The sequence below is a fragment of the Stegodyphus dumicola genome, chromosome 4, assembly GCF_044657685.1.
Source record: "Stegodyphus dumicola isolate Sdum_Otavi_A_Nest chromosome 4, ASM4465768v1".
NCBI classification, from domain to species: Eukaryota; Metazoa; Arthropoda; class Arachnida; order Araneae; family Eresidae; genus Stegodyphus; species Stegodyphus dumicola.
In genome coordinates, this window is record NC_140771.1 from 135700171 (window position 1) to 135724278 (window position 24108).

Sequence of the window (24108 nt, forward strand, 5' to 3'; positions counted from 1 at the left end):
TTTACAACTGATTTATCATAAAAATATTCAGATACACTGCATAAATAATGGTTTGTCAAATTAAAATTTTCACCGATAATATATATTTACGATATACAAAAATACAATAGAAGAAAATTATGCCTACTTAACTCTGCATGTGATACACAAGAGAGATTTTTGTGGGGAATGAGAGGCAGATTTATGGGCTTGCACATGTTGCAATCCTGAGAGGCCCCAAAACCATTAATCAGTTTTGAAAAATAGTAAACATGTCCAACGTCTTAAAATGAGGAACTCCCAAAAAATTTAGGCGAGTTAAGGCTTTCCTTCATCTGCCACAACAGAAACATGCTTTTCCTTTAAAACTTTCAACTTATTCCATATAAAAATCATAAATTATCATTTACTCAACATTTTATATGGTGAATGTTTTCATGATAAATACCTTCATAATCAATCACACAGTTGCCAAAAATACAAGAAAATAGAACAAAATATTTGGAAAATCCATAGAAATAAGCAAAACAAAATATTAAAAAAAAAAAACTGTCTAAGTTCATTTTTTGTTATTCTTTTAAAATAACTTTCATGCAAAAATTTTTTTTCAAATAAAGTAACATTAAAAAGAATTATGAGGATAATAAACAAAAATTGTTGCTGTTGATTTGAAGATGCAAGTAGCTCTGAACAATACAATCAGGCAAATGAAGTAAAAGAGAAATTTAAATAACATGAATGTTTCTTAGAACTTTGGAATACTTTTTTGGCTTATTTTTAAGAGGTGTGCATTTTTATTTCATGCATTATACTTACTATAAGATCTTTTACAATTCATGCTGAATTTGAGTAACATCAATGAGACTTAAGTTATGCAGCTCCTATGTCACTAATTTTAAAATAATGCAAGCACTCAAGTGCCCTACAAATAATTAGAATATAATGAAATATTTTCAAATTTTAAACATAATAATTTGATTATATGCATCACTAGAATATGAGACAGGCATTCATATGGTTTTTAAATCCTTTATCTTACATCATTTTTAAAATTCTGTATCATTCAGATTATATGCTAAGGATTACTAAATCCTTAAATAGTGTTATCCTTTCATTTTAATATGATAATTTAAGATTACATGTATACAAAAATTCATGATTTTTAACACAAATATCATATGCTATGATGTATATTTCTAATGTATATATTTAAGTTGCTATAAGGTGATTATTTGTCTAACTCTCCCGAGAAAAAAACAAAGTAGTGCTAACAAAATCTTTATTATTGCAGATTTTAATATGCAACATAATTCCATAATACAATATCAAATCTAAGTCAGCTTCAATAAATTTATCTCCCTACTTTACCAAGGCGAGTGTCCGTTTTTGGATTTGCAGTAACATTCTGTACTGCAACTATAATCTCATTAATTTTTGTTTGTAAATCTCTCAAATCATGGATGAAACACAATCGTAGAATTTTGGCAGCTTTATCAAGTACTGGATCACCTGTATCAAATCCAAGAGGCAATTCCATGACTGGTGATGGTTTTCCATCCTTCTTTTTAGTTTTATTTTCCAAGGCTTCTTTTGTAAATGAGTTTTGTATAACTGTACACACAGCACTTAAGGTTTCCAAATGGTCAGGATGAGGTGAAACACCCAGAAGTTGAGCTAAAGATTTTACATGTCCTTTAAATTCTGCGCTTTCAAAGTCCATATTATCCAAAGGATTTTTTGCTTTTACCTATTAAAAAAGCACATTATTATTATTTTTAATAAATACAATCAATTCTAACAAAGCATTTTTATATATTATAAGAAGCCTTAAAAATTTTCAAAAAATTGTTATGATAATAAATTAATTAAAAACTGATCTTTATTTCAATATTAATAAAAAAAGGTACTTTTCCCTTATGAATTTACCATGCATTTTGGCCCATGGCAGGTGGCTATCACTTGCCACGCTCTGTGGGTGTGTCATCTATAAATAATTTATTCTTATAAATTATTATTAACTATTGATTATATACAGAAATTGTTTATAATTAAAAAACTGGCTGAAATGTGTGGCAGGTGCATAATGGAAAAGTACCAATCAGAGCCTAAGTAAATGCCTAGTAATTACTCTGGCACAAACTTAAATATGATAAAGTGTGCATATTATATATATAATCTGCATTGATCTGTAACACCATAAAGTGATCCCATTATAACTTCTTTAGTTTTCAAAAATTAAAATTCTTACTCAGGTTTTAATAAATTGCAAATTCTGGTATACTTGTATGATCATAAATATGAGCATATACTAATGACAGGGCAATTATACTTTGCAAATATCAATTCATACAGCATAATAAAAAAATATAATTAATTTACTAAACTGATAAATAAAAAATAAAAATTTTCTTTTACATATACATAACTGCTAAACTTAAAAAAAAAAAAAAAAAAAAAAAAAAAAAAAAAAAAAAAAGAGCATTTTTAGGAGGTTTGGACCATTTTGGCAACACCATTTCAAAATAATTCCAAACTGATGTAAATTCACATTTCACCACTTAGAACATGGTTACAGTCTTTCAATATTTAGTGTACTAGCAGTTGTTGGATTATCAAAATAAATGGTTTACAGCAAAATATCGCTAAAAAGTCCCCCCCCCTCCCCAGTTAATCTGCTTTATACATTCACCAGCAGTTTCAATAAATTATTCTTCCTTTTCATATCTCATCCTCTCATGGTCGATGATTTTTCCCAAGTATGGCTGCCTCTCCATCTGGAACCTGAGTGAAAAAGAATTCACCAGTTTCTCGGCATTACCTGCCAAATATCTAGTACTGTGGAAGAACTTTGTCAGCTTTGGTTTTCCTTTGTAAGAATAGATTTTTATTTATGTCCACAATTTTTTCAGGGCCACTAATTGCTTATTTGGTTATCAGTTTAAAGGAGGAGAATATGCTCCTTTCATAAAACTACTCCAGTCAACAACTGTATTTTCACAAAGGCGAAGTTGCTTTTTCCACCACTTAATCAACTGACCAACAATTAATAAATTACTGCACTGTTAGAAACAGTATAGTGAAACCACTAAACCAATTGTCAAAACATATATTTCATGGTCACTTGCAGCTTTTACATTGCACTTTAAATGCTTTTTTTGATACATAGTTTTATTTAACAGCCAGTTTCGCATATTCAAATGCGAGGTTAATCAAATCTCCCGCCCTTTTTTTAAAAAAAAAAAAAAAGAAAGAAAGAAAGAAAATATGGTGACATATGGAATACTAAGAAAACAGAATTGAGTGACTGTGATTTGTTAACATTTATATATAAAAAGAAAATATAACACATGGTTTACAGGAGGCTCTTTTCATCAGGAGCAAACTATAAAAATTAGGACTGCCACCCATTTGATGATGCTCTGTGTTGGTGATTTATCAATAACCTTTATGCCAGTTACGAAATAGGCAAATACCAAATAGGGGAATTCCTTATTATAATAAGGAAATACAAAAAAAAAAAAAAAAAAAAAACTAATATAAAAGTTTTACACTAGACCTCCTGAATATACAGTGTTTATTCTTTAACAGTTAATTCTTCTTCTATAAGTACACGACAATGTATAATAAATCACAATTTAGCAACATTCTATACTACAAAAACTCAAAATCACAAAAAAAAAAAAACAATAAATTTGCTTTAAAAAACTGGAAACAATAAGATTGTTTGAAGCGAGTTAAATTGATGCCAATGCATTTTGCTGGTTGCGGCTAAACATTTACATAAAATTACCATGCAAATAATTTGATAATAAAGTAGAGAAAATTTATCTTCATTAAAGCTCCAGAATAATTACATTTAATGGAATACAGAAAGAAGATTAAAAATATATTATGTAACAGCCTGTCAATCTAAATGATGGCTTAGAATTATCCAACCATTTGATGGCCTTGAAGCTATTTTTGAAGTACTTGCGCATTGGTGCGACTACCTTTGCACAGTTTATCAGTTTTTACCAGTAAAAAAGAATGATAAATTATTAAAAAAATTTTATTACATACAGAAGTATTTTAAGTGTTTATGCCAAAAATCCAAATACTCTGTGAAGAAGCTTTTGTTTCTTTTGCTCAGGTAGAAATTTATTGATGATCATTTTAAAAATAGTTCAAAGTATTGTTCTCTTAAACAATTTTGTTGCATAATACTGGGTACTTTGGTATTATTGCAACCACCTTTGTTGAAGTGGCCAAACTGTGACAACCATGTGCATAACAATTCTTCAGGTAACCATACTGATTACTGTAAGTAAAATAAGCAATGTCACCATTTTCGTACACGTTGTTTTGGTTGTATTAGAAACTCCACAGGCAAATTTCGATATTTTTGGTCTTCAGTTGAATTTTTAAATATGCACTTGTGAGATTTGCCTGCCAACAAAGAAAGTTCTGTGAAATTTTCGCAAGAATATAATATTTTGCCACAAAGGTGGGAATGTTCAGATTCTCACTTGATTATGTTGTATTTTGAAAACAACCTTTTGAAAAGCAACAAGAAAAGGTGTAATGAACATGTCAATATTTGAAGCAATAACTGGTTTGAGAATAGTCATCTGCCATTTACTACAGCAGTCAGATTTATACACTGCTGGAGTAAAGAATTAACAAGTACAGTACAAAGTCTGTAATCCGGACGTCCATTATCCGGACCTCAAAGCCAAAAACTTTTTTTTTTTTTTGTATGCTTTAGGCATGTGCGTTGGGAGGATGTGTCTCCAGATGTGTTAAAAAATACTTGGCATAATTTATGGCCAGCTACCATATTTCATGGTGAGGACGGTGAAGATGATAGCCGCGAATTTGCAGGTTTTTGGACATCGCAAACTAAAGGTGAAATTTTCCAGTTATTGGATTTTGTAAAGAAATGTGGAGAAGTGGTAATAAATGAAGATGATATAACAGAAGTTTTTCATTGCGACGACAATGCCCCAATTATCAATCAATTAATGGACGGCAAAATCTGTAGTATGGTTCTAGATCCAGAAAATATCGCTTCCGATAGTGAAGAAAGTGACAGAGAGCTTATTGAAAATGAAAAAATTTCGATTGATAAGTTAGTCAGTATTCTCAACACAACAATTACAGGACTTGAACAGTGGAACTTTGTAACTGAACAAGAAATTATGTTTGTTTATAGAATTAAAGAGAAAGTATAAGCACAAAAAACGAAGCAACTTAAGCAACTTACATTGAAAGAAATGTTTAATAAAGTAAACAAATAAATATTAAGCTTTTTTTTTTTTTTTTTTTTTTTTGTAAATTTTGATACCCTTTAGATCATAATTGCTCTTTATTTCATAAATTACAGTTTCATATTTTTAACTGTATAATTTCTGCATGCCATCTTACCAGATTTAAATTGATGATCTATATCTGAAAAAAACCCTAACCCGGAATCACCGAAGTCCGGACGGACTTTGTACTGTATTAACGAGTGGTTTCCCATTACAATGAAATTTCCACCGGAGTAAAAGAAATAAAAACCTATTTGTAAGTAGTTTTATAAATTGTTCTCTGCGATAAATATTGTATAAATTAAAATATTTACCTAATAACATGCATGATATGAAATAAATAACTTTCTCCTAGTTCAAATTACTATTCGTTTTCTTCTTCAAAAAATCACCAAATTGCACGAAGGTGCTGTGTTGCAATAATACCAAAGTACCAAACACTGTATTCCCACTGACTTTTACTGCAATTTCTTCTACTGTGCACAAACCCCACAATTATGCATTTTATCTAAAACTGAGTAAAGGCAAAAGGTATTACAATTTGCCTATAAGAGCCATTGGAATTTCTTACCATGGTTAAACATCTACTATATTTCATCATGAAATTATTTATGATTATATTCTGCCTTTAAATATTTTAATGAGCACATCTTATCACATAACAAGTCCTAAAATGTCACCTGACATGTTTCATTATTGCATGCTTATGATTTTCTGTAAGAATCTACAATTCTCATCCCGTAATAAAAGATTTTGAAATTATCAGCTTATGAAAAAAGCACATTACCAGACAATATACTATAATTTCTGCATCACTGAAGATACCATTTAAAATTTTCCAATACATTAGAGCAAATTTCATAAATACGCAACTAAAATACAAGAACTTGAGAACAAGTGCACGAAAAACACGTATTTAAAATAAACTTAACACCAGATTACTAAAATTGCAAGCTATTTCATTGAACAACAACTCCACTCAAACCACAGCTAGCACAACCATCAACATGAGTATGTATATGCACAATTTTCAGACCTCATGATTTATTTACAAAATTATGTAAATGATTCTCAGTTATTTAAGACTTTTAATACCTTTATTTTTTTACTCTTTATTTTATACAATTTTGAAAAAAGAATCAAGGAATAAGAGAAAATTTATTTTTTAATATTTCTACAATTTAAAATGTTGACTACATGGGTCATTAATTTTTAAAAACAGCTTGCTTACAAAGCAAATCTTAACTTCCTTACATTTCTCTAATAAAAATATGAATGTCCCAAAAATGTTTCCAAATTAGTTATTAACAGTGATTAGTATCTCCAGATTTAAAATAAAAGTATCAAATGTAGCTGAATTGAAATAATAAAAAACAAAGACATGAAATACATGTTGTAATCGCTATTTTTAAAATAATCAGCAATTATTATGCAAAAAGGAATCTTAGACTCACATAGACTTTGAGGGCAATCAGATACAAGTCCCTCTTCCTCAGGAGCAAAAATACTCACTAATACAAGCAAAGGTTACCCAGGAAAGGAAGGAGATCCCTCCAATCCTCATTCTTTTCAGCTATTAAAATTTAGACCAAAGTTCAAGAACTCCCAAAGGTTGTCAGATTTAGTAACATTTTGTCAAACATTGCAAACTGGTCACTAAGTTTGGCAATTCTCAAGAAGTGATACCTGTAGCTTTACTGCAGCTATTCCTAGGCTATAAAAAGTTATATTATAGAATCTCACAAGTTAACATACAATAAAATAATTATACATGTTAACTCAAAATAAATATAGTATAAAGTCCGAGATCAGGACACATAGGGACTTTGCCAATTCTGGATTTGGGATTTTACCAGATGTTAGATCATTAGTTTAACACACTAGCCGCTGGTGTTGCGTTGACGCAATGGTCAAAATAAATGCGTATATACATATAACTACGTAAGATACTTTATACCAGCAGATGATTATGTGTAGGGAATATTATGAAGATTATTTCTGTAAAAAAAAATATTTGCCTTCAACATTTATTTTATTTACAATAATTAATCTCATACTTTAAGCAAAATTTTCGACCGAGTATTTTTGCCGAAAATATTTAATGAAAGAATCGCCGTCTTTATGAGTGATCTATTTTTAGTCAAGGTCACCGTTTATCAGAACATTACATACATCAGATGTTTATATTTGTTTTGGGAAGGAAGGGAAAACAGGTGTTGCGCTGACGAAACACGTCAGCAGCAAACCACCACCACCGGTAATCTCCCTTTTTACTCATTCTTTTCAATGTTCTGGTTCATGTTCTGGCTGCTTTAAAAATGCCTACATAGCGAGGTATCTTACATTAGAAGAAGCTCCTCAAAGATTTTTTTGTGAAGAAACAGATGATGATAATGTTAATAATGACCAGAATGAAAGTGATATTGTTGTTGTTCCCCCAGAAATTGCAGAAGTTGGTGATGAAGAAGACGGGAATGACAACGTTTTAAATAATGATAATGACATTTTACCAAATGATATTGCTGGAGAAGTTGAAATTCATGTAAGAAGTAAGTTTCAGCCTTCTAAAAGCAGTGGTCTTGGAAAGTCATACGAAAATGTTTTAAAAGCAGAAAACTGAAAACTTGAAATGGTTAAAAAAGGAACTGTTAGTTAGTCTTAGGAAGAAAATAAAGAAAGAGATAGAACAGAAACTACAAAAGAAAAAATACAAGGTAAAACTATTGGAAAAATTTTCAATCTTCTTTTTAGTTTAGACATTTACTCTCTTCTCGTTGAACAAACAAATATATACACTCAAAAAAAAAAAAAAAAAAAAAAAGTCTCCCAGAATTTATTGCATTTGAAACCCATATGGGAAGATTTATTGGAATATTATTGCTAATGGGATATCCCTCTTTACCTCAAGAAGAAATCTATTTGTCTCTTGATAAGGACATTTCTGTTCCTATTGTACGAGAATCGATATCATGTTTGCAGTACAGGAATATGAAGCAGAATTCGCCTTTAGCTGACAATAGTCAAATTGACAATACTGATAAATTACATAAGGTGAGACTGTATCTAAGCTTATTAAATACAGTCAAAAGTCATTAATCCGGACTCGTCGGGACTTCGGCGATTCCGGATTATTGATTTTTCCGGATTATAGATCATCAGTTTAAATCTGGTAAGATGGCATGCAGAAATTATAAAATTAAAAATATGAAACCGTAATTTACGAAATAAAGAACAATTATGATCTAAAGGGTATCAAAATTTACAAAAAGAAAAAGCTTAATATTTATTTGTTTACTTTATTAAACATTTCTTTCAATGTAAGTTGTTTAAGTTGCTTCGTTTCATGTGATAATACTTTCTCTTTAATTCTATTAAACAGACATAATTTCTTGTTTAGTTACAAAGTTCCACTGTTCAAGTCCTATAATTGCTGTGTCGAGAATACCGACTAATTTGTCAATCGAAATGTTTTCGTTTTCAATAACCTCTCTGTCACTTTCTTCACTATCAGAAGCGAATTATAATGACGAGGAACTTGATTTAAATCATATCAAAGACGGAGTACATCGAGATGAAATATTACATTTAGTAAGGAATTATAAGCCAAATAAAATAAAAACATCTGCTCTGAAGATAAGGATAGTGCTGACAGATCAACTTCTAATTCATTGCGTGCCACGGCGTTAAACATAAACAAACGTTAAAGTTTAGATAAACAAAGGATATGCCTTTATCCATTTTTTGCAGCAATTCCACTTTTTGTTTAATGGACTTCGAAACATACTTTCGCTTTGTAGATCCTTTACATATTAGTAAATATATATCAGAAATTCTATTTGACATAATCAAAAGTTCAAGCTTACTTTTATAAAATTGCTCTATCAGTCTGCAAAAAATAATAAGCCGAATCCAATTCGATGATTAAGGAACAACGCAATCTGCAACATTAACTGAATTAGATAATTTTAGCTTAGCTTATACTGTACGTTATACATTAAACGCACATTTGTAAACGTATTTTGCGCAGGCGCACATGCATATTCGCAGCCGTAAAGGTCTTACGTGCATGCGTCACGGAAAGTTTGTAGCTTTTAGGTCCGGATTATAGATCATTCAGGATTATGGGTGTCCGAATTAACGACTTTTGACTGTATCATGACTTTCTACTACTGGAAATAAAGTCTCTTTTAGATTTCAGGCACGAGATTGCATTATTCCTTTTGCAAACTCCTATTGAGATTGCAGAATTAGCCAGAAATACAGCAGCAACTAGAAAACCTAGTAAATTCAGCATTCAAAAACCACTGCATGGAGATAGTAGACATTTTATTGTAAAGTCCAATGATAACAAAAAACTTCGTAGTAAAGATTGCCATAGCCAGACTGTTTATAGACGCAAAGTATGTAATGTTGTTTACATCATGTTTGTAGTGAAGCTTTTCATGCTTGAATCTTTCAATTGAAATAATCTGTATTTTTAAAAGAAATATAATGTATATTTTAATATTAAATTAATTACGAGTAAAGTGATTTGTAGATTTATAAAACATTATACAGCTAAAAAATAATCCAGTGCTCCACTCAAAGAAAACATCGCACGAGTACAATCCTATTCACTAAACATACGTAGTCTTATTCCGCTGACGTTGCGCGTATGCAACACTCGCTTTTTCCACAGGTAAGAGCATTTTTTTTTTTTATTTTCAGTGTGAATTTATGTTATAAATGCTTAATTTAATATTTATTATTATTTTCATGAGAAAAGAACCATTCCTTATAGTTTTGGTGGTTAATGGGTTAAATCTAGCAAAATTACATGTAGAAATAATAAAATTAAAAATATGAGATAGTGGTTTATAAGTAATGAAGCATTTATAGTGGTTTATGAGTAATGAAGCATTTATGGTCTTAAGGGAATCAAAATTTCCACAAAAGCTCAATACTGTTAGAGTGTATGATTCCATAATGATGCTTGATGGAATTTATTTTCCCAAAAGAAATGCTGGTACTTTTCCATTTTGCCGGTGCAGGCGATAAAGTCACCAGAAATGGTACAACCGATGCCAAACGGAATATCCTTGCTGGTAATCTTTTATGCTTGATTTGCAAAACAAGTAGCAGCAATTTCTTATCAGATTGATTATTTCTTTTAATACTAGCATAAAATTACATAGAATTTTTACCAGATAGTTCAATTTTATGCCCTAAGTGATAGAAATTACTTTCAACGTGTTGGGCTTAGCTTTGCCGGCGCTGTGGATGTTGCTTCTTTTTCTTTCAGAAAAATCAAAATTTCTTCTAGTTTTGTTTCTTCTTAGTTTCTGCTAAATAAACTTCTTTAGAGCATATTGTGCTGATAATGTGATAGAAATTACTTAAATGGCAGATATATTTTGAAAATATAGTAGAAAGAAATAAGCAAACCACAAATGCATGTTACATGTTTAGTTAGCCAAGTAAATAAACATGTAACATGCATTTGTAGTTTGTTTATTTCTTTCTACTATGTTTTCAAAATATGTCTGCCACTAAAGTAATTTCTATCACTAAGGGCTTTGGCAGTAATTAAGTCAATTAGGATGCAATCACATCACTCACCCGAAGGCAAAAATATAGAAAAAGCAAAGTCAATGGTTAAATTCATCAATTCTAATGAGGATGTTCTAGCGAAGTAAAACACTGCGGTTTTACATAACTTCTGAGTAAGCTATTCGTATGAATTGAAGTAATTCTTGCATTTAAATTTGTATTCCATAAGATTTAATTTAAGATTGAACTTGAAATTAATGTGGATAGTTACTGAAGAATTAGATTTTTGTAGCGTAGTTTACGTGAGATGAGATCACTTGGGGTCATGTGATATTAACCGGTGAATCATGATGTTGAACCATGAGATTATATTAATTTCTTAAATTCATGTCTTTTTACAAAATTTTAAATGATATTAAAATGTTTATGCTTTCAAAATAAAAAATTCTCAGAACTAACATTTATTATTTATGCGTATACAGTGTGTTGTCGCCAATAAAGTCTGCTTGGCAAGATTTTCGCCGCCCAAACGGAAAAGTACTGAAACACTTTACAGTTCTGGAACTTTCTACTAAAGTTCTTGTACAGCTCTTTTCAATCTAACAGAGCACAACCAGTAGTTACCATTTCAAACTTCTAAGAATGTTAAACACAACACATTGCAAAGTGCATCTAAAAAGCAACGCTCACATGGAAATATTGAAGTCAACTCTTAATCTCTGAAACTAAGAGCTGATGCTCTTTCCAGTCTTATAAGTTTTCTCATGGCCACTGAGAAATCTCTAGTATCTTCCATTTCTCGAAATTACTGGAAGGCATATACAGTTACAAATAGGGATCAATCACAGTTATACAGGTGCCAAACCCCTATACAAGCAAGTTTGGCAAGTTTTTGAAATTTCTTGCCAAACCTGGTGATAAAAATTAGTCAACAAAACAATCACCAGCTTGGCACTTACCAATTTAATGAGGCAGACATTTCCCTCAATAGACTTGCCCCTCTATTCGAACTTTTCCAGCAAAGTTTCGTATTTCTTCAGACTTTTTATGTTACATTATACAAAATTCGTAACAATATTTACTTGTTTGCTTTATTAAAAATTTTAGTACAAATATATTTACAGGTGCCTCTTGGCGATAAATGGCAGCTACACAAATCCAAAATAAGTCAACGGATTGCACAAACTCAGTGACCATGTACACAGTGACCTATTTCCACTTGAAAAAAATCAGAGAATTGCACAATCCCTTGTGTTGCCCCTTGTACTTTGTTCACGTACACATCAATCTATATTCACTTAAAAAGTCAAAGGAGCAACCAACAAAAAATATATAATCTCAATAAACTAAATTTTAAATTAAACAATGAAATAACCTAAAGTAGGAAATTTATCTTAGCACTACACAAAGGAAATGTCCACTTACCTTATTTACAAATATCCATGTCTTCAGTCAAACAAAATTCCTTAACATCCAAAAATTTCCTAAAATTATCTGAACTAGAATTTATACACTGGTGTCGCCACATAAATTCACAAAAATAAGAGTAAAAATATCCTATGTAGTGCTGGTATCCTCCGATGTTCAAACATGTGCATTTCCTTCCTACAAACATGACACTCATAATGCCTACTAAGTAAACCTTCACTTACACACCAGTCAATTAATGCTTTTTTCTCTTTCGTTCCAAATCGCACAGAAACTTCAAATTAATCTTACCTCATTCAGCCATTTTACCATGTAAACTACAAAATAATAACTTACATCTTATCCAAAATCTGACACAGAAAAAAGCCTTTCCAAATCTTTTTTTATGATTCAAATTCACTGCAATCATGTAACCAATTACATCATAATAGAGTTTCCATAGCTTTTAACTATTCAGGTTACCATAAGTGAAACAACAACTTAGCGATAATCCAATGGGCACACTTAAATCTACTCTAACCAACAACTGTTTCAATGTTGTTTAGGTTGCTTCATTTCTGTGATAAAACTTTCTCTTTAAATCTATCGATAGAAATAATACTTTCCTCAGTTAAGTTACATTTTTCAAGTTCTATAATTTTGCCTTCATTTTGCCTTTTGTTTGAATTGAAAACCTCCAAATTCACAGCTATCATTGCAAAGCTTTGCTAGTACAGTACAAAGTCCGAAATCCGAACATCTATTATCCGGAATGATCTAAAATCCGGACCTCAAAACCACCAACAACACTTTCTTGCAGGCTTTATGCATGTGCATTTGATTCCCCCCCCCCTCAGCGCATATAATAAAACATCTGGAGAGTCCCGATTCTTAATTTCACTTCAACACTAAATAAAATACCTTGTTATTGAAGAAACAATCATTTTAGTATAAAGTTGTACGATCAGTAATTTGGCTCCATTGCTGCGTATCTACTCTGGCACATATCTCAAACCGAAACATTCCACATAGATACATTGTTTATCTGAAGCCAACCTGGTAAATCATTATTTATTTCCTTTCATCACCGCATGTTTATCAAAACATGACAACTTGAGTAATGACTCATGTAGCCAATGCCTAAACATTTTTTTTTTAAATAATAAAGCAGTATGATAACCTTTTATATTGACATTACGCTTGGCGATGATTACAGATTTAAGTTAAATGTGCTAAAAAATGTTGACGAGGAAAAATTTACCAAAAATTTCTTTCCATATGCTAAAAATAGATTTTGCTGATGACACTCATACACTCAAAGATTACATTTCGGGCTATTTGAATTAAGAATAACTGATTTGTTATTCACCCAGAACCAGCGCCAGGGCTTGTATGGCCACACCAAGTTGCAAAATTTAGGACCCACAGAGACTGCATCGCGTGGTAAGATATCTAGCGCCGACCCTCAATAAGGCTTATGAATATGTGGGAATTTATTTATTCAGAAATCTGATAAGATGTGCAAGAAATAGACATAAGTATAATAAATATATTTATTATACTTATTAAATTTTTAATAATATACCTCAACTAATACAATTCAGGCTTAATTATCTCAGTGCGCGATAGAAGCAAGATAAAATTTAACGGAACAACTTGTCATTAGTCGCCAAGCTCATGATGCACAGCCAAATATGCATAGTGAAGGATAGCTAAATTTGATGATGATAGCCGCTAATTTTAAAGGTTTTCTGATATAAAACAAAGGTGGAATTTTCCAGTTAACGGATTTTATAAAGAAAATGTGGAGCAGTGGTAATAAATGAAGATGATATAAAAAGAGGTTTGTCATTGTGATAACAATGCTTCTCAATCATCAATCAGTTAATGAATGGTGAAATCTGTATTATGGTTCTAGATTCTAAAAACATAGCAGTTACTGAAAACGAGAAAATTTCGATTGACAAGTTAGTCAGAATTCTCGAAACAGCAGTTACAGGACTTCAACAATGTAACTCAACAAGAGATTACGTCTGTCTACAGAATTAAAGAGAAAGTATTAGCACAAAAAAACGAAGCAACTTAAACAACTTACATTGAAAGAAATGTTTAATAAGGTAAATATTAAGCTTTTTTTTTTTTTTGTAAATTTTGTTACCCTTTAGATCATAAATACTTCATTATTTCATAAATAACGATTTCATATTTTAAATTTTGTAATTTCTACATGCCTTCTTACTAGATTTAAACTGATGATATAATATCCGGAAAAATCCCAAATCCGGAATCGCCAAAGTCCCGACGAGTCTGGATTTTGGACTTTGTACTGTACCTGTTTGGTGATGTACCATAAGCCTGCAGGAGATCTGTTGTTCACTAAATTTTCTCTTGCTCTTATCATGTCTTGAGGGAGTTAGACCAGAATTACAGGTTAGTCTATATTTTAAGGTGCCCTTGGATTATCACCAAGTTCTTCTTTCATTTATGGTAACCTGAGTAGTTAAATGGCATGGAAACCCTATTATGACATGATTAGTTGCATCATTGCAGTGAATTTGACTAATGGGAAAATATTTGTAAGGGTTTATTTATGTGTTGGAAGTTGGTTAGGAAGTACGTCACTTATTTTGGGCTTTACACTATAAAATGGCTGTATGTAATAAGATTAATCTGAAGTTTCTGTATGATTTGGAATGAAAGTGAAAAAAGCATTAATTGACTGGTGTGTAAATGAAGGTTTACTTAGTAGTTGTAAGTGTCCTGTTTGTACAAAGGGAATGCATATGGGCAAACATAAAGATTGTTCAGATGCTTTGAATGGGTTTGTTGCAAGAAAGATTCAAATGCTCACCATATAAAGCATTCTAATTAGAAAGGAATCATGGTTTAAGGAGAGTCATTTGAGTATTATTGAGATTTTGATTTTTACGTGGATGTGCGTGTATAAAGCTAATACTAAAATGATTAAGATTAAATTAAATATCAACAATGATAAGACCATAGATGATTGGAAAAACTGTGAATCTTCGGATTATGGTAACTTGGCGATTTTTTGGCGACCAACCTGACTACAGCAACCTGCTAGTTTTTTTTTTTTTTTTTGGACGCCATTTTGTTTTTACGAAGTAAAGGCATGTTTGTTTTTGTTTTTTTACTCAACATTTTTTCCAACAATCTGCTAGCCGAATTACGCTTATGCTAGCAAAAGTGCTTAATCATGACGAAGATTAGGTGCGAAATTGGGAGAAAGTGCAGAATCGACCACTGCTTTGCGCGTTTTTAAGAATTGCATATACGCGGTATCCATGTCCACGTCGACCTATTTTCACTTAAAAAAAAATCCCAGAATTGCACAAAAATGGCATTGCGCACACGCTTGACTTTATCCACGTACACATCAACTTATTTTCACTTAAAAAGTCAAAGAAAATTGACAAAAATTAAATTCTTCTAACTCTTGTAAAAGCGCCAAACAAATAGGTGGGTAAGGTTGATCTTTACAATATGGTAACTGGTAGTTTGGCGACATTTTGGAGGCGCTAAAGGTTACTACCTGGGACTTTGGCAATAATGTGAGCAGTACTCAGTTCCGATTACGCATTATTTTGCGTGAGGGAAATGAGAGATCATGGGATATGTCATGTGATATTAATGGACGAATTACCGTTCTTTAATCGGAAAAGGGGGGAAATCGGGAAAAAAATCTGGAAATTTTGTATTTAGCTTTATTCTGTGTTGTGTGAAACAGTGTTTGTTAATTTTTGGATCCCATGGCCCTAAGTAAAGTGAATTCGAAATGGGTATTTAGGCATTGTGATAAAGAGAAGTTTGCTTTTTATTTAGCGGAGGAAGTATGGAGGAAAAATTTGCAGAAAAAATCTTTTAATAAATTTATTGAATGAATTAGAAAAGTGTATCCGCCACGTAATCAAGATTCTGAAGAATATTAGGTAAGTTAGTATTTTTAATTATTTGAGGATATTATTTTTATGCATTGTTCTAAATGTAAGGTGGAAAGGAATTTGGTATTATTGGGAAAATTGTTATTAGCAATGATTTAGTTTAAAGTAATTAGGATTGTAAGGTAATTTTTATTAATTTAATGTATGTGCTCATTTATATTTTAAGTAGTGTTTTTGAATTTAATTATATTTTAATGAAATGATAGTTATTTTGTGAATTTTATGTTTGTAGGAATTTGGTATACGTTTTAGTTGAAATAAACGTGCATGGAAATAATTTAAATATCTGATACTAAGTATTTGTAATGTTTGCGGTATGAATTCGTTGGTGACGTGTATAATGTAATAGATGATTTAGAGGTAAAAGTTTTTGGATATTTTATTTATTTTATATGTGGAAATGTTCATATTTGTAAAGGGTAAATACTTTTTCACGATCAGGTAATTTCATATATGTTCTTTTTACCGGGTTTAAAGATTGAGAAAATTGTCATGTATTTTCATGAAATTTTTCTAATTTATGAGAAAAAAGCAGTGTACATGGATATAGTGAAGAGTGTGCGCAATGCCATTTTTGTGCAATTCTGGGATGTTTTTTTAAGTAAAAATAAGTCGGCGTGTACATGGTTTATGTGTATGTGTTATTTTGAAAAACGCGTAAGGAGTATGGTATTGTGCACTTTTTCCCAATTTTGCAGTGAATATTTGTCATGATTAAGCAGTTTTGTTTGATAAAATTTCTAGCATAAGTGTAATTCGGCTAGTAGATTGTTGGAAGAAGTGTTCAGTAGATAAAAAGAAAAGAAACATGTCTTTACTTCGTGAAGACAAAATGGCGGCGGGGGAAAAAAATAGAGGGTTGTGTAGGAGAGTTGGTTGCCAAATTTTCGCCAAAAAATCACCGAGTTACCATAATGTAAAGATCAACCGTGGGTAATTCTGCACTTTAGCAGCAAAATTGTTTCTAAGTGCTTACTAGCTAAAGTCACGATCGGAATTTTCCGGAAAATGTCACGACATGTCTCATGATCTCTCATTTCTCTGAGACAAAATAATCTGTGATTCGAACTGTGTACTTCTCAGATTATTGCTTAAGTCCTACCTAGTAACCTTTATCGCCTTACCAAAATGTCGCCAAACTACCTTTTACCATATTCCAAAGATTAGCCAAACTTTTGTAGGGATGTGTATATCGATATATGTATTAGTAAAGGTGAAATGATTTTGGGTTCTGGCATGGTCATTGAAATAGATGAAAGTAAATTTGGTAAATGGAAATATAACAGACGTAAATGAGTGGAAGAAAAGTGAGTGTCTGGTGGAATAGAACGAGGGAGGGGAAGGTGTTTTTAAAGTGGTTGAGAACAGAAGAAAAGAAACTTTGTTGTATGTAATTAAATGGAACAATAAAAAGAGATTTTCGAAAGAAATTTCACCGACAGTCCGATACTACAGAGGATATATTTTACTCCTATTTTTGTGAATTTATGTGGCAACGGCAGTATGCAGAATCTAGTTCAGATAATTTCAGAAAGTTTTTGGATGCTATTAAAGAATTTTTTGTGCCACAGACTGAAGAAACAGAAATTTCTAAATAAGATAAGTTGATATTTCGTTTCTGTAGTGTGCAGATGAGATAACATGTATTTCTTTTATGTTATTTCACTGTTTGATTTAAAATGCAGTTTATTGAGATTACATATTTTTGTTTTAATTATGTTTTGGATTCCATTTTACTGGGAAGAGTGTTGAACGTAAACAGGAACGGTGCCCAAAAATCGCCAAGGCGTACCCTGAAATATATTTTTACCAAATTAGTTTAGTTAATTATTATACTTGTGTCTATCTTCCATAGATGCTTCAGGCTTACCTAAGTTCCAAATAAATTTTGTGATGATCTGTTTTAGAAATGTATATGTATGATGACCCATGTAATAGGCAGATTATTTTCAAGCAATGCGTACTCACTTCGGTCCTTTTATAATGGGACAGTCAGTATGTTAATTATGAGCAGTGTCTGGGTTACAGATGTTGCTGTACAGAGAAATTGCACAGAAAGCATGATGTAACATGCAACATAGTTACGCAGCAAAACATATTTTTTAAAGTGGTGATGCATTTACATAAAATTTACAAATCTGAAGATCTATTACCCATCAATTGCCAATTAAGTTTAAAAATTTCATTTCGTATTTTGCATGTATGTATACTGCACAAAAAAAAGGGGGACAGTTCTATATCTTCCACTCTACTGGGCCGATTGATGAAATTCAAACTATGTTTTTCCTGTCTCGAAAGCGTGACTTGGGATATATGTCAGATTTATATATTAGCAATATTCTAATATAGGTATTTTGACTTTTTCTGAAATGACATGCCAATATTTTGGTTCTATGACTTAAATTATGTCTAAATATTAAATTCTGTAAAATTTGGCATGAAATTTATGGAGAAATTCAAAAATTTATCTTGGCCTATTTTTTTCAGTTTGAAAACTCTCTCATGCTGAATAAGTGATATGTTATATTGAATATTAAAAATCATGAAAACATACTATTTACCACCACGAAAACTTCTGAATGGTTATAATTACATTATACTTGGATAACATTTATTAAACAGAAATCTCATTGTGTTATTATGAATCAAATTCACTATAAAACTGTTTCTCATAATTATTACCAAATATGATAACAAACTTTATTTTAAATATCAAAGAATACGCTGATTAAATATTCCTTACTTGAGGCACATTAGAAGACATCTGGTTTAAACTTTCGGCAGTAACCGATTTATACTGTTCAACATTATCACCATACTCTAATCGGACAGCAAAGCCCAGAAGCCAATCCGCTACTTCTTCTCTGTCTGTGAAAGGGCAAGCAACAGCTTCTAAATATGTTTCAAATGCATTCTCCCAATCTGGAGCAGCAATTACTCGCAAAGGATCCCTATTTTCGATAGGGTACTGTCTAATTACTTGATCTTCAAGCCAGACGACAAGCGTACGAAAATCTGTATCCGAAAATACATTGAAATCATCAATTTTCATGTAACCTAACGCTTCTAATTTTCTTCTGTACGCCATACTAAATTAGCCTTATTTTATATAAAATTAAATTTTGGAAAACTATGCTAATTGAACGTTCTCACGCGAAAGCGGCGAACGCAGATATTTTCAAAAATTTCCTGTTGCCACTAGCTGCAAACTAACACAATTTGTCAATTCATACAGTGTATCAATGCATGCAATACGATGTGTCAGATTATCTAAAATTCAATAATTATATTTTAAAAAATACAATAAAGAACAGATAAAGGCATAAAATGCAAACAGATGATCAATGTATTATTTATTTGAGCTCGTTAGATTTCTTGCCTAAAGTAACAAATGTCTGAAAGCGAAACCGAAACTAGATTATTTCCAGCCATAACAAATTAAAATTTCTAATATTAAGCGAGTCATTTTTATGGTGAAGATCAACATTATATTCCTCATTATGTTTTCTAAACTTATATACAATTAGGTACACCTAAAGCAGGATGCAATGCAACTGATTAGCGACAGAGAAAGACATGGAAAAATGTATTCTTTTTCGTGTGTTTGAATGTTTCCTACATAGGAACTGAATTGAGAAAAATAAAATGCTTTGTTCTTCCATTATTATGGCCAATTCATTCCTACGATATTTGGAAAATTTATTCTTCTTTTTAAGAAAATTGATTAATCTTTAATTATTGATGAATTTCACTGTAACTGCATATTAATATTATTTCATTTTTGTAAATTTTTGAATTGTTAAAGAATATAGATAATTGTTTTGTCTTCTCATTGTGCACTTAATTAGAAAAATTATGATTTTTTTCAGGATAAATTAATCTTGAGAAAAGTAAGGCGACATATTCTCTTCATATTTGTCATAGTTCAGTCGTGTAAAATATTCTGTTCAGCTTCATTGCACATCTGTTTCATATTTATTTGGAGCGATGAATTGACATTAGAATTGTCCAATAAGTTTTCTCATCGAGCCATTTAGTAATTTTACATCAAATGTTTTTCTAAGTTTATGTTACTTGTTATATTCTTTTTGATTACTTAATTTAGCATAAAAAATTTTATTACTATATTGATTACTGTAATTAAATACATCGTATCTAAGTATGGCATGAAGGTTTTTTGCTATACGTTTTTAATTTTGTGGATGAATGTAATATGTGGTGCATGAATTTTGGCATCATCTGTTTTCTGCATCATGAGTTTATGAATGTCTTAGTTTTTTATATATAATATCAATAATTTTATAATCGTTTATAATATTAATATGACATATTTTGAACGCAGTGTAAATTATCGTAATTAAACTTACTTTGTTTTCCTTGCATGAAGTTTACTTTTAAAATTGTGCTTTTTATTTTTTTTTTTTAAATTTATTTATTTGATATTTTTGCAGTATTTATTGTTAGCTGCAGGTGCTTTTTCTTCCCCTCGTTCTGCATGTTTTAATATGCTTGATTTGAAATTAAAATGCGCGTGCCTGAAGCTAAAGTAGTTATACTTGGTGCCCAAGGTTAGTGTTTATACTTTCAATATCCATATGTGTTTGATATATATTCTTGTTTTCCAGCATCTGAAATTTTGGATAACTAATAGATTGTGAAAAATGTGTTAGTATTGAAATTTAATTTAAGCCTTTATTATTTGGTTTATGATCAAGCCATGACTTTTTAAAATTTATTATTAAAATACTGTATTAGTTGCATTTTTCTTACTATATGTACATAAGCAAAATTCTAAGCAAGCTCTTATTATCATATTATAATTCAGTCTTCAAAGTGTTTATATGTATTTTCAGATTTTCAAATTGTAGCATTAAATAAAAATGTCATGATAACTTCAAAATATGCTAATGTTATATTTTAATAAAACATATGTAATAAATTCAGTTCAATATGACTGTTTTTCTGCTGTGTGCTTTAATTACACTGTATGACATTGAACTTAAGTTAGAAATCGTAACATAAGTGTATTTTATAAAAATTTATATATTTTTTATTAATAATTTCAAAATATTATTTAATTTTACTGTATAAAGAAAATGCTAGAATTTTAGATTTATGCATTTATTTTGAGTATTTATTACACATACAGTTTACCCTGCATATAAATATTAAAATTTTGAATATTTAATGATAAATCTACAAATCATGTTATTTAGTGTGCATATAAATATTAAAATTTTGAATATTTAATGATAAATCTACAAATCATGTTATTTAGTGTGGTAGTAGCAAATCATACCAATATCTATGTTTCTTTATATTGCACATACATACTGTCATTCATAATTTACTGTAATTGATATAAAATTTCTGAATTGCCTTTGTTTCAGGAGTTGGCAAGACAAGTTTTATACATCGATATGTGGGCCAGATATTCCAACAGCATACCTCTCCAACTATTGGTGCTTCTTTTTTCACATGTAACATGTAAGTTGTTTGATAATTTATAATATGATTTTATGTAAATGCTACCTTAAAGACCTTTTAGTTTATCAGAAGCTGTATTTAATTTTAAATGAAATGGGAGCTAATCTTTGGAATATGGTAACAGGTAGTTTGGCGACATTTTGGTAAGGCGATAAAGGTGACTAGCTAGGACTTTAGCAGTGTAAATCAAGGATGTCAAACTCACGGGCCGCATGCGGCCCACTACAAATATTTTTGCGGCCCGGCCAATATATCGGCAAATAATAATATATAATAATAAAATAACATATCGACGAGGAAGAAAATTAAATGTTTACTGCTAAGTAATTAACGATAATATATTCAGTGTTGTTAGATTACTCACAGCGAGCTGACACACACACACTACTTAAATTACAAATGCGTGTGAGTAGCTTGCGTTCAGCTACCTTCGGCTTTTGGGGGACACGTGCACTCAGAACTTGTACGCATCCCCCAATAGCCGAATGTTGAATCAAGACGTAAGTTTGTTTTACGATCCAATATGGATACAAGATTTATCTTTCTTGGTTGATATAACCAAACATTTAACCGATTTAAATTTATCATTACAAGGAAAAGATCATATCATTATGAACATGTTTGACATAATTAAAGCATTCAAATGTCAACTAGTTCTTTGGGAAAAACAACTTAAAAATGAAAATTTGACACACTTCCCGATGTGCAGCATGAACAAATCAAGTTTAGATGATACTTGTTCGTATCAAAAATACGCAGAAAAAATTGCAAATTTAACAACTGAATTTGAAACGAGGTTTAATGATTTTAGTTCCCTCGAAGACAAATTTTTTTTGTTTTCTTCGATTTTCTCAATAAGTATTGACTCAGTACCCAGCCATATGCAAATGGAGGTGTTCGAGATTCAATGCAACTCAAATTTGAAAGCAAAATTCATTGAAGTGGGCATGCCTGAATTTTACAAATATTTACCAGCCAGGTTTGAAAATACTCGAAAATTCGCATATGAAATTATTTCCATGTTTGGTAGCACTTATTGGTGTGAGCAGTTATTTTCAGTCATGAAAGGTAATAAATCTCCTATTAGAAACTGTATTAATGATGCTCACCTTGGCTCAGCGTTGAAAGTTATCACTGCAAACAAAATTTCTCCCGAAATGGGAAAGATAATAGCAGAGAAGAGATGTCAAGTATCAGGACGTAAACATTAAATTTTTCTTGTTCTTTTCTGTATAAATATGTATATATATTTATTATTGTATTATTCAAAATAAATCTACGTTTCTATGAATATTGATTTTTTTTTTTTTTTTTTTTTTTTCCCCGGCCCGCCTAAAGTTAAACCTTGTTTGTTTGGCCCAAGTGCACCTATGAGTTTGACATCCCTGGTGTACATGGATAAAGTCAAGAGTGTGTGCAGTGCCATTTTTGTGCAATTCTGGAATGTTTTTTTAAGTGAAAATAGGTCGACGTGTACATGGATACGGTGTATGTGCAATTCTTAAAAACGCGGCAAGCAGTTTGCGATTCTGCACTTTCTTCCAAATTTGCACCTAATCTTCGTCATGATTAAACATTTTTGTTCCATAAAAGTTCTAGCATAAGCGTAATTCGGCTAGCAGATTGTTGAAAAAGAAATGTTGAGTAAAAAAAAAAAAAAAAAACAATGCCTTCACTTTGTGAAATTAAAATGGAGTCCAAACAAAAACTAACAGGTTGCTGTAGCAGGGTTGGTCACCAAATTTTTGCTAATTTACCATAATCCAAAGATTAACCGTGTACTTATTTATTTCTTAAAATAGTTTTGCCTTTAGTTTCTATCTTCTTATAAGGGGCTGGGCCAATTAGGATTCAATCATTGAACCTTAATAGAAGAACTTTGTGATTCCTGCAGATGGCATTACTCAAACTGAATTATGCTGGAGGATTGAAGTTTGAAGTGACTGAGTAAAGTAGCAGACTGTAATATTGAGGATTTTCTGGCTTTACAAGTATTGTTTTTAAATAAGTTTTTACCCCAGTTCCAAAGTGATAATGAGTTGGTTGTAACTCATGTGCCATATGGTGCATACCAATTAAGTGAGAAATGAATTTAATTTTTCTGATTATAATATTACAAGAACTAATTACTTGAAATGACTAAAAATTCAAAGCAAAACCAAATTTCTTATTTAATGACATGAACAAAATTTATAAGCGAAATAACATAGTTTTTACTAATTCAGAAGTCAAACAACAAAAATCAGCGTTATATTCACAAAATTTTCGCAGGACTAGTTTCGATGGTTTTACCAAACCATCATCTTCAGCTGCAAAACCGCAAATGAACAAGATAGGAAATAATGATTAGATAAGATAAGAAAGCCTGGACAAGAATAAGCAAGTGGCGCCATCTGTTGGCGAAACCAGAACTAAAACATAATTTCTCTAAAAGCCGAAGGCAAATTTGGATTGGA

The 24108-nt window shown here is 30.9% G+C and overlaps 2 protein-coding genes across 3 annotated transcripts in view; one reads left to right on the forward strand and one right to left on the reverse strand.

Moving 5' to 3' along the window:
* Positions 1-1241: 1241 nt before the first annotated feature.
* On the reverse strand, positions 1242-19362 carry LOC118190769 (tRNA-splicing ligase complex subunit RTRAF). The gene is made up of 2 exons (XM_035361538.2): positions 18909-19362; positions 1242-1726 (listed from the first exon to the last, which is right to left on the reverse strand). The coding sequence occupies exons 1-2, from the start codon at positions 19251-19253 to the stop codon at positions 1331-1333; spliced, it is 741 nt and encodes a 246-aa protein (XP_035217429.1). The 5' UTR covers positions 19254-19362; the 3' UTR covers positions 1242-1330.
* Positions 19363-19924: 562 nt separating this feature from the next.
* Positions 19925-24108, forward strand: part of LOC118190770 (ras-related protein Rab-31-like) — a 38257-nt gene continuing 34073 nt past the window's right edge. Inside the window, exons 1-3 of one of the 2 annotated variants that reach the window (XM_035361539.2) lie at positions 19925-20055; positions 20617-20733; positions 21556-21652. In XM_035361539.2, the coding sequence (XP_035217430.1) occupies positions 20691-20733; positions 21556-21652 (140 nt within the window). In that variant the 5' untranslated portion in view covers positions 19925-20055; positions 20617-20690. The other variant, XM_035361540.2, reaches the window with a different exon arrangement.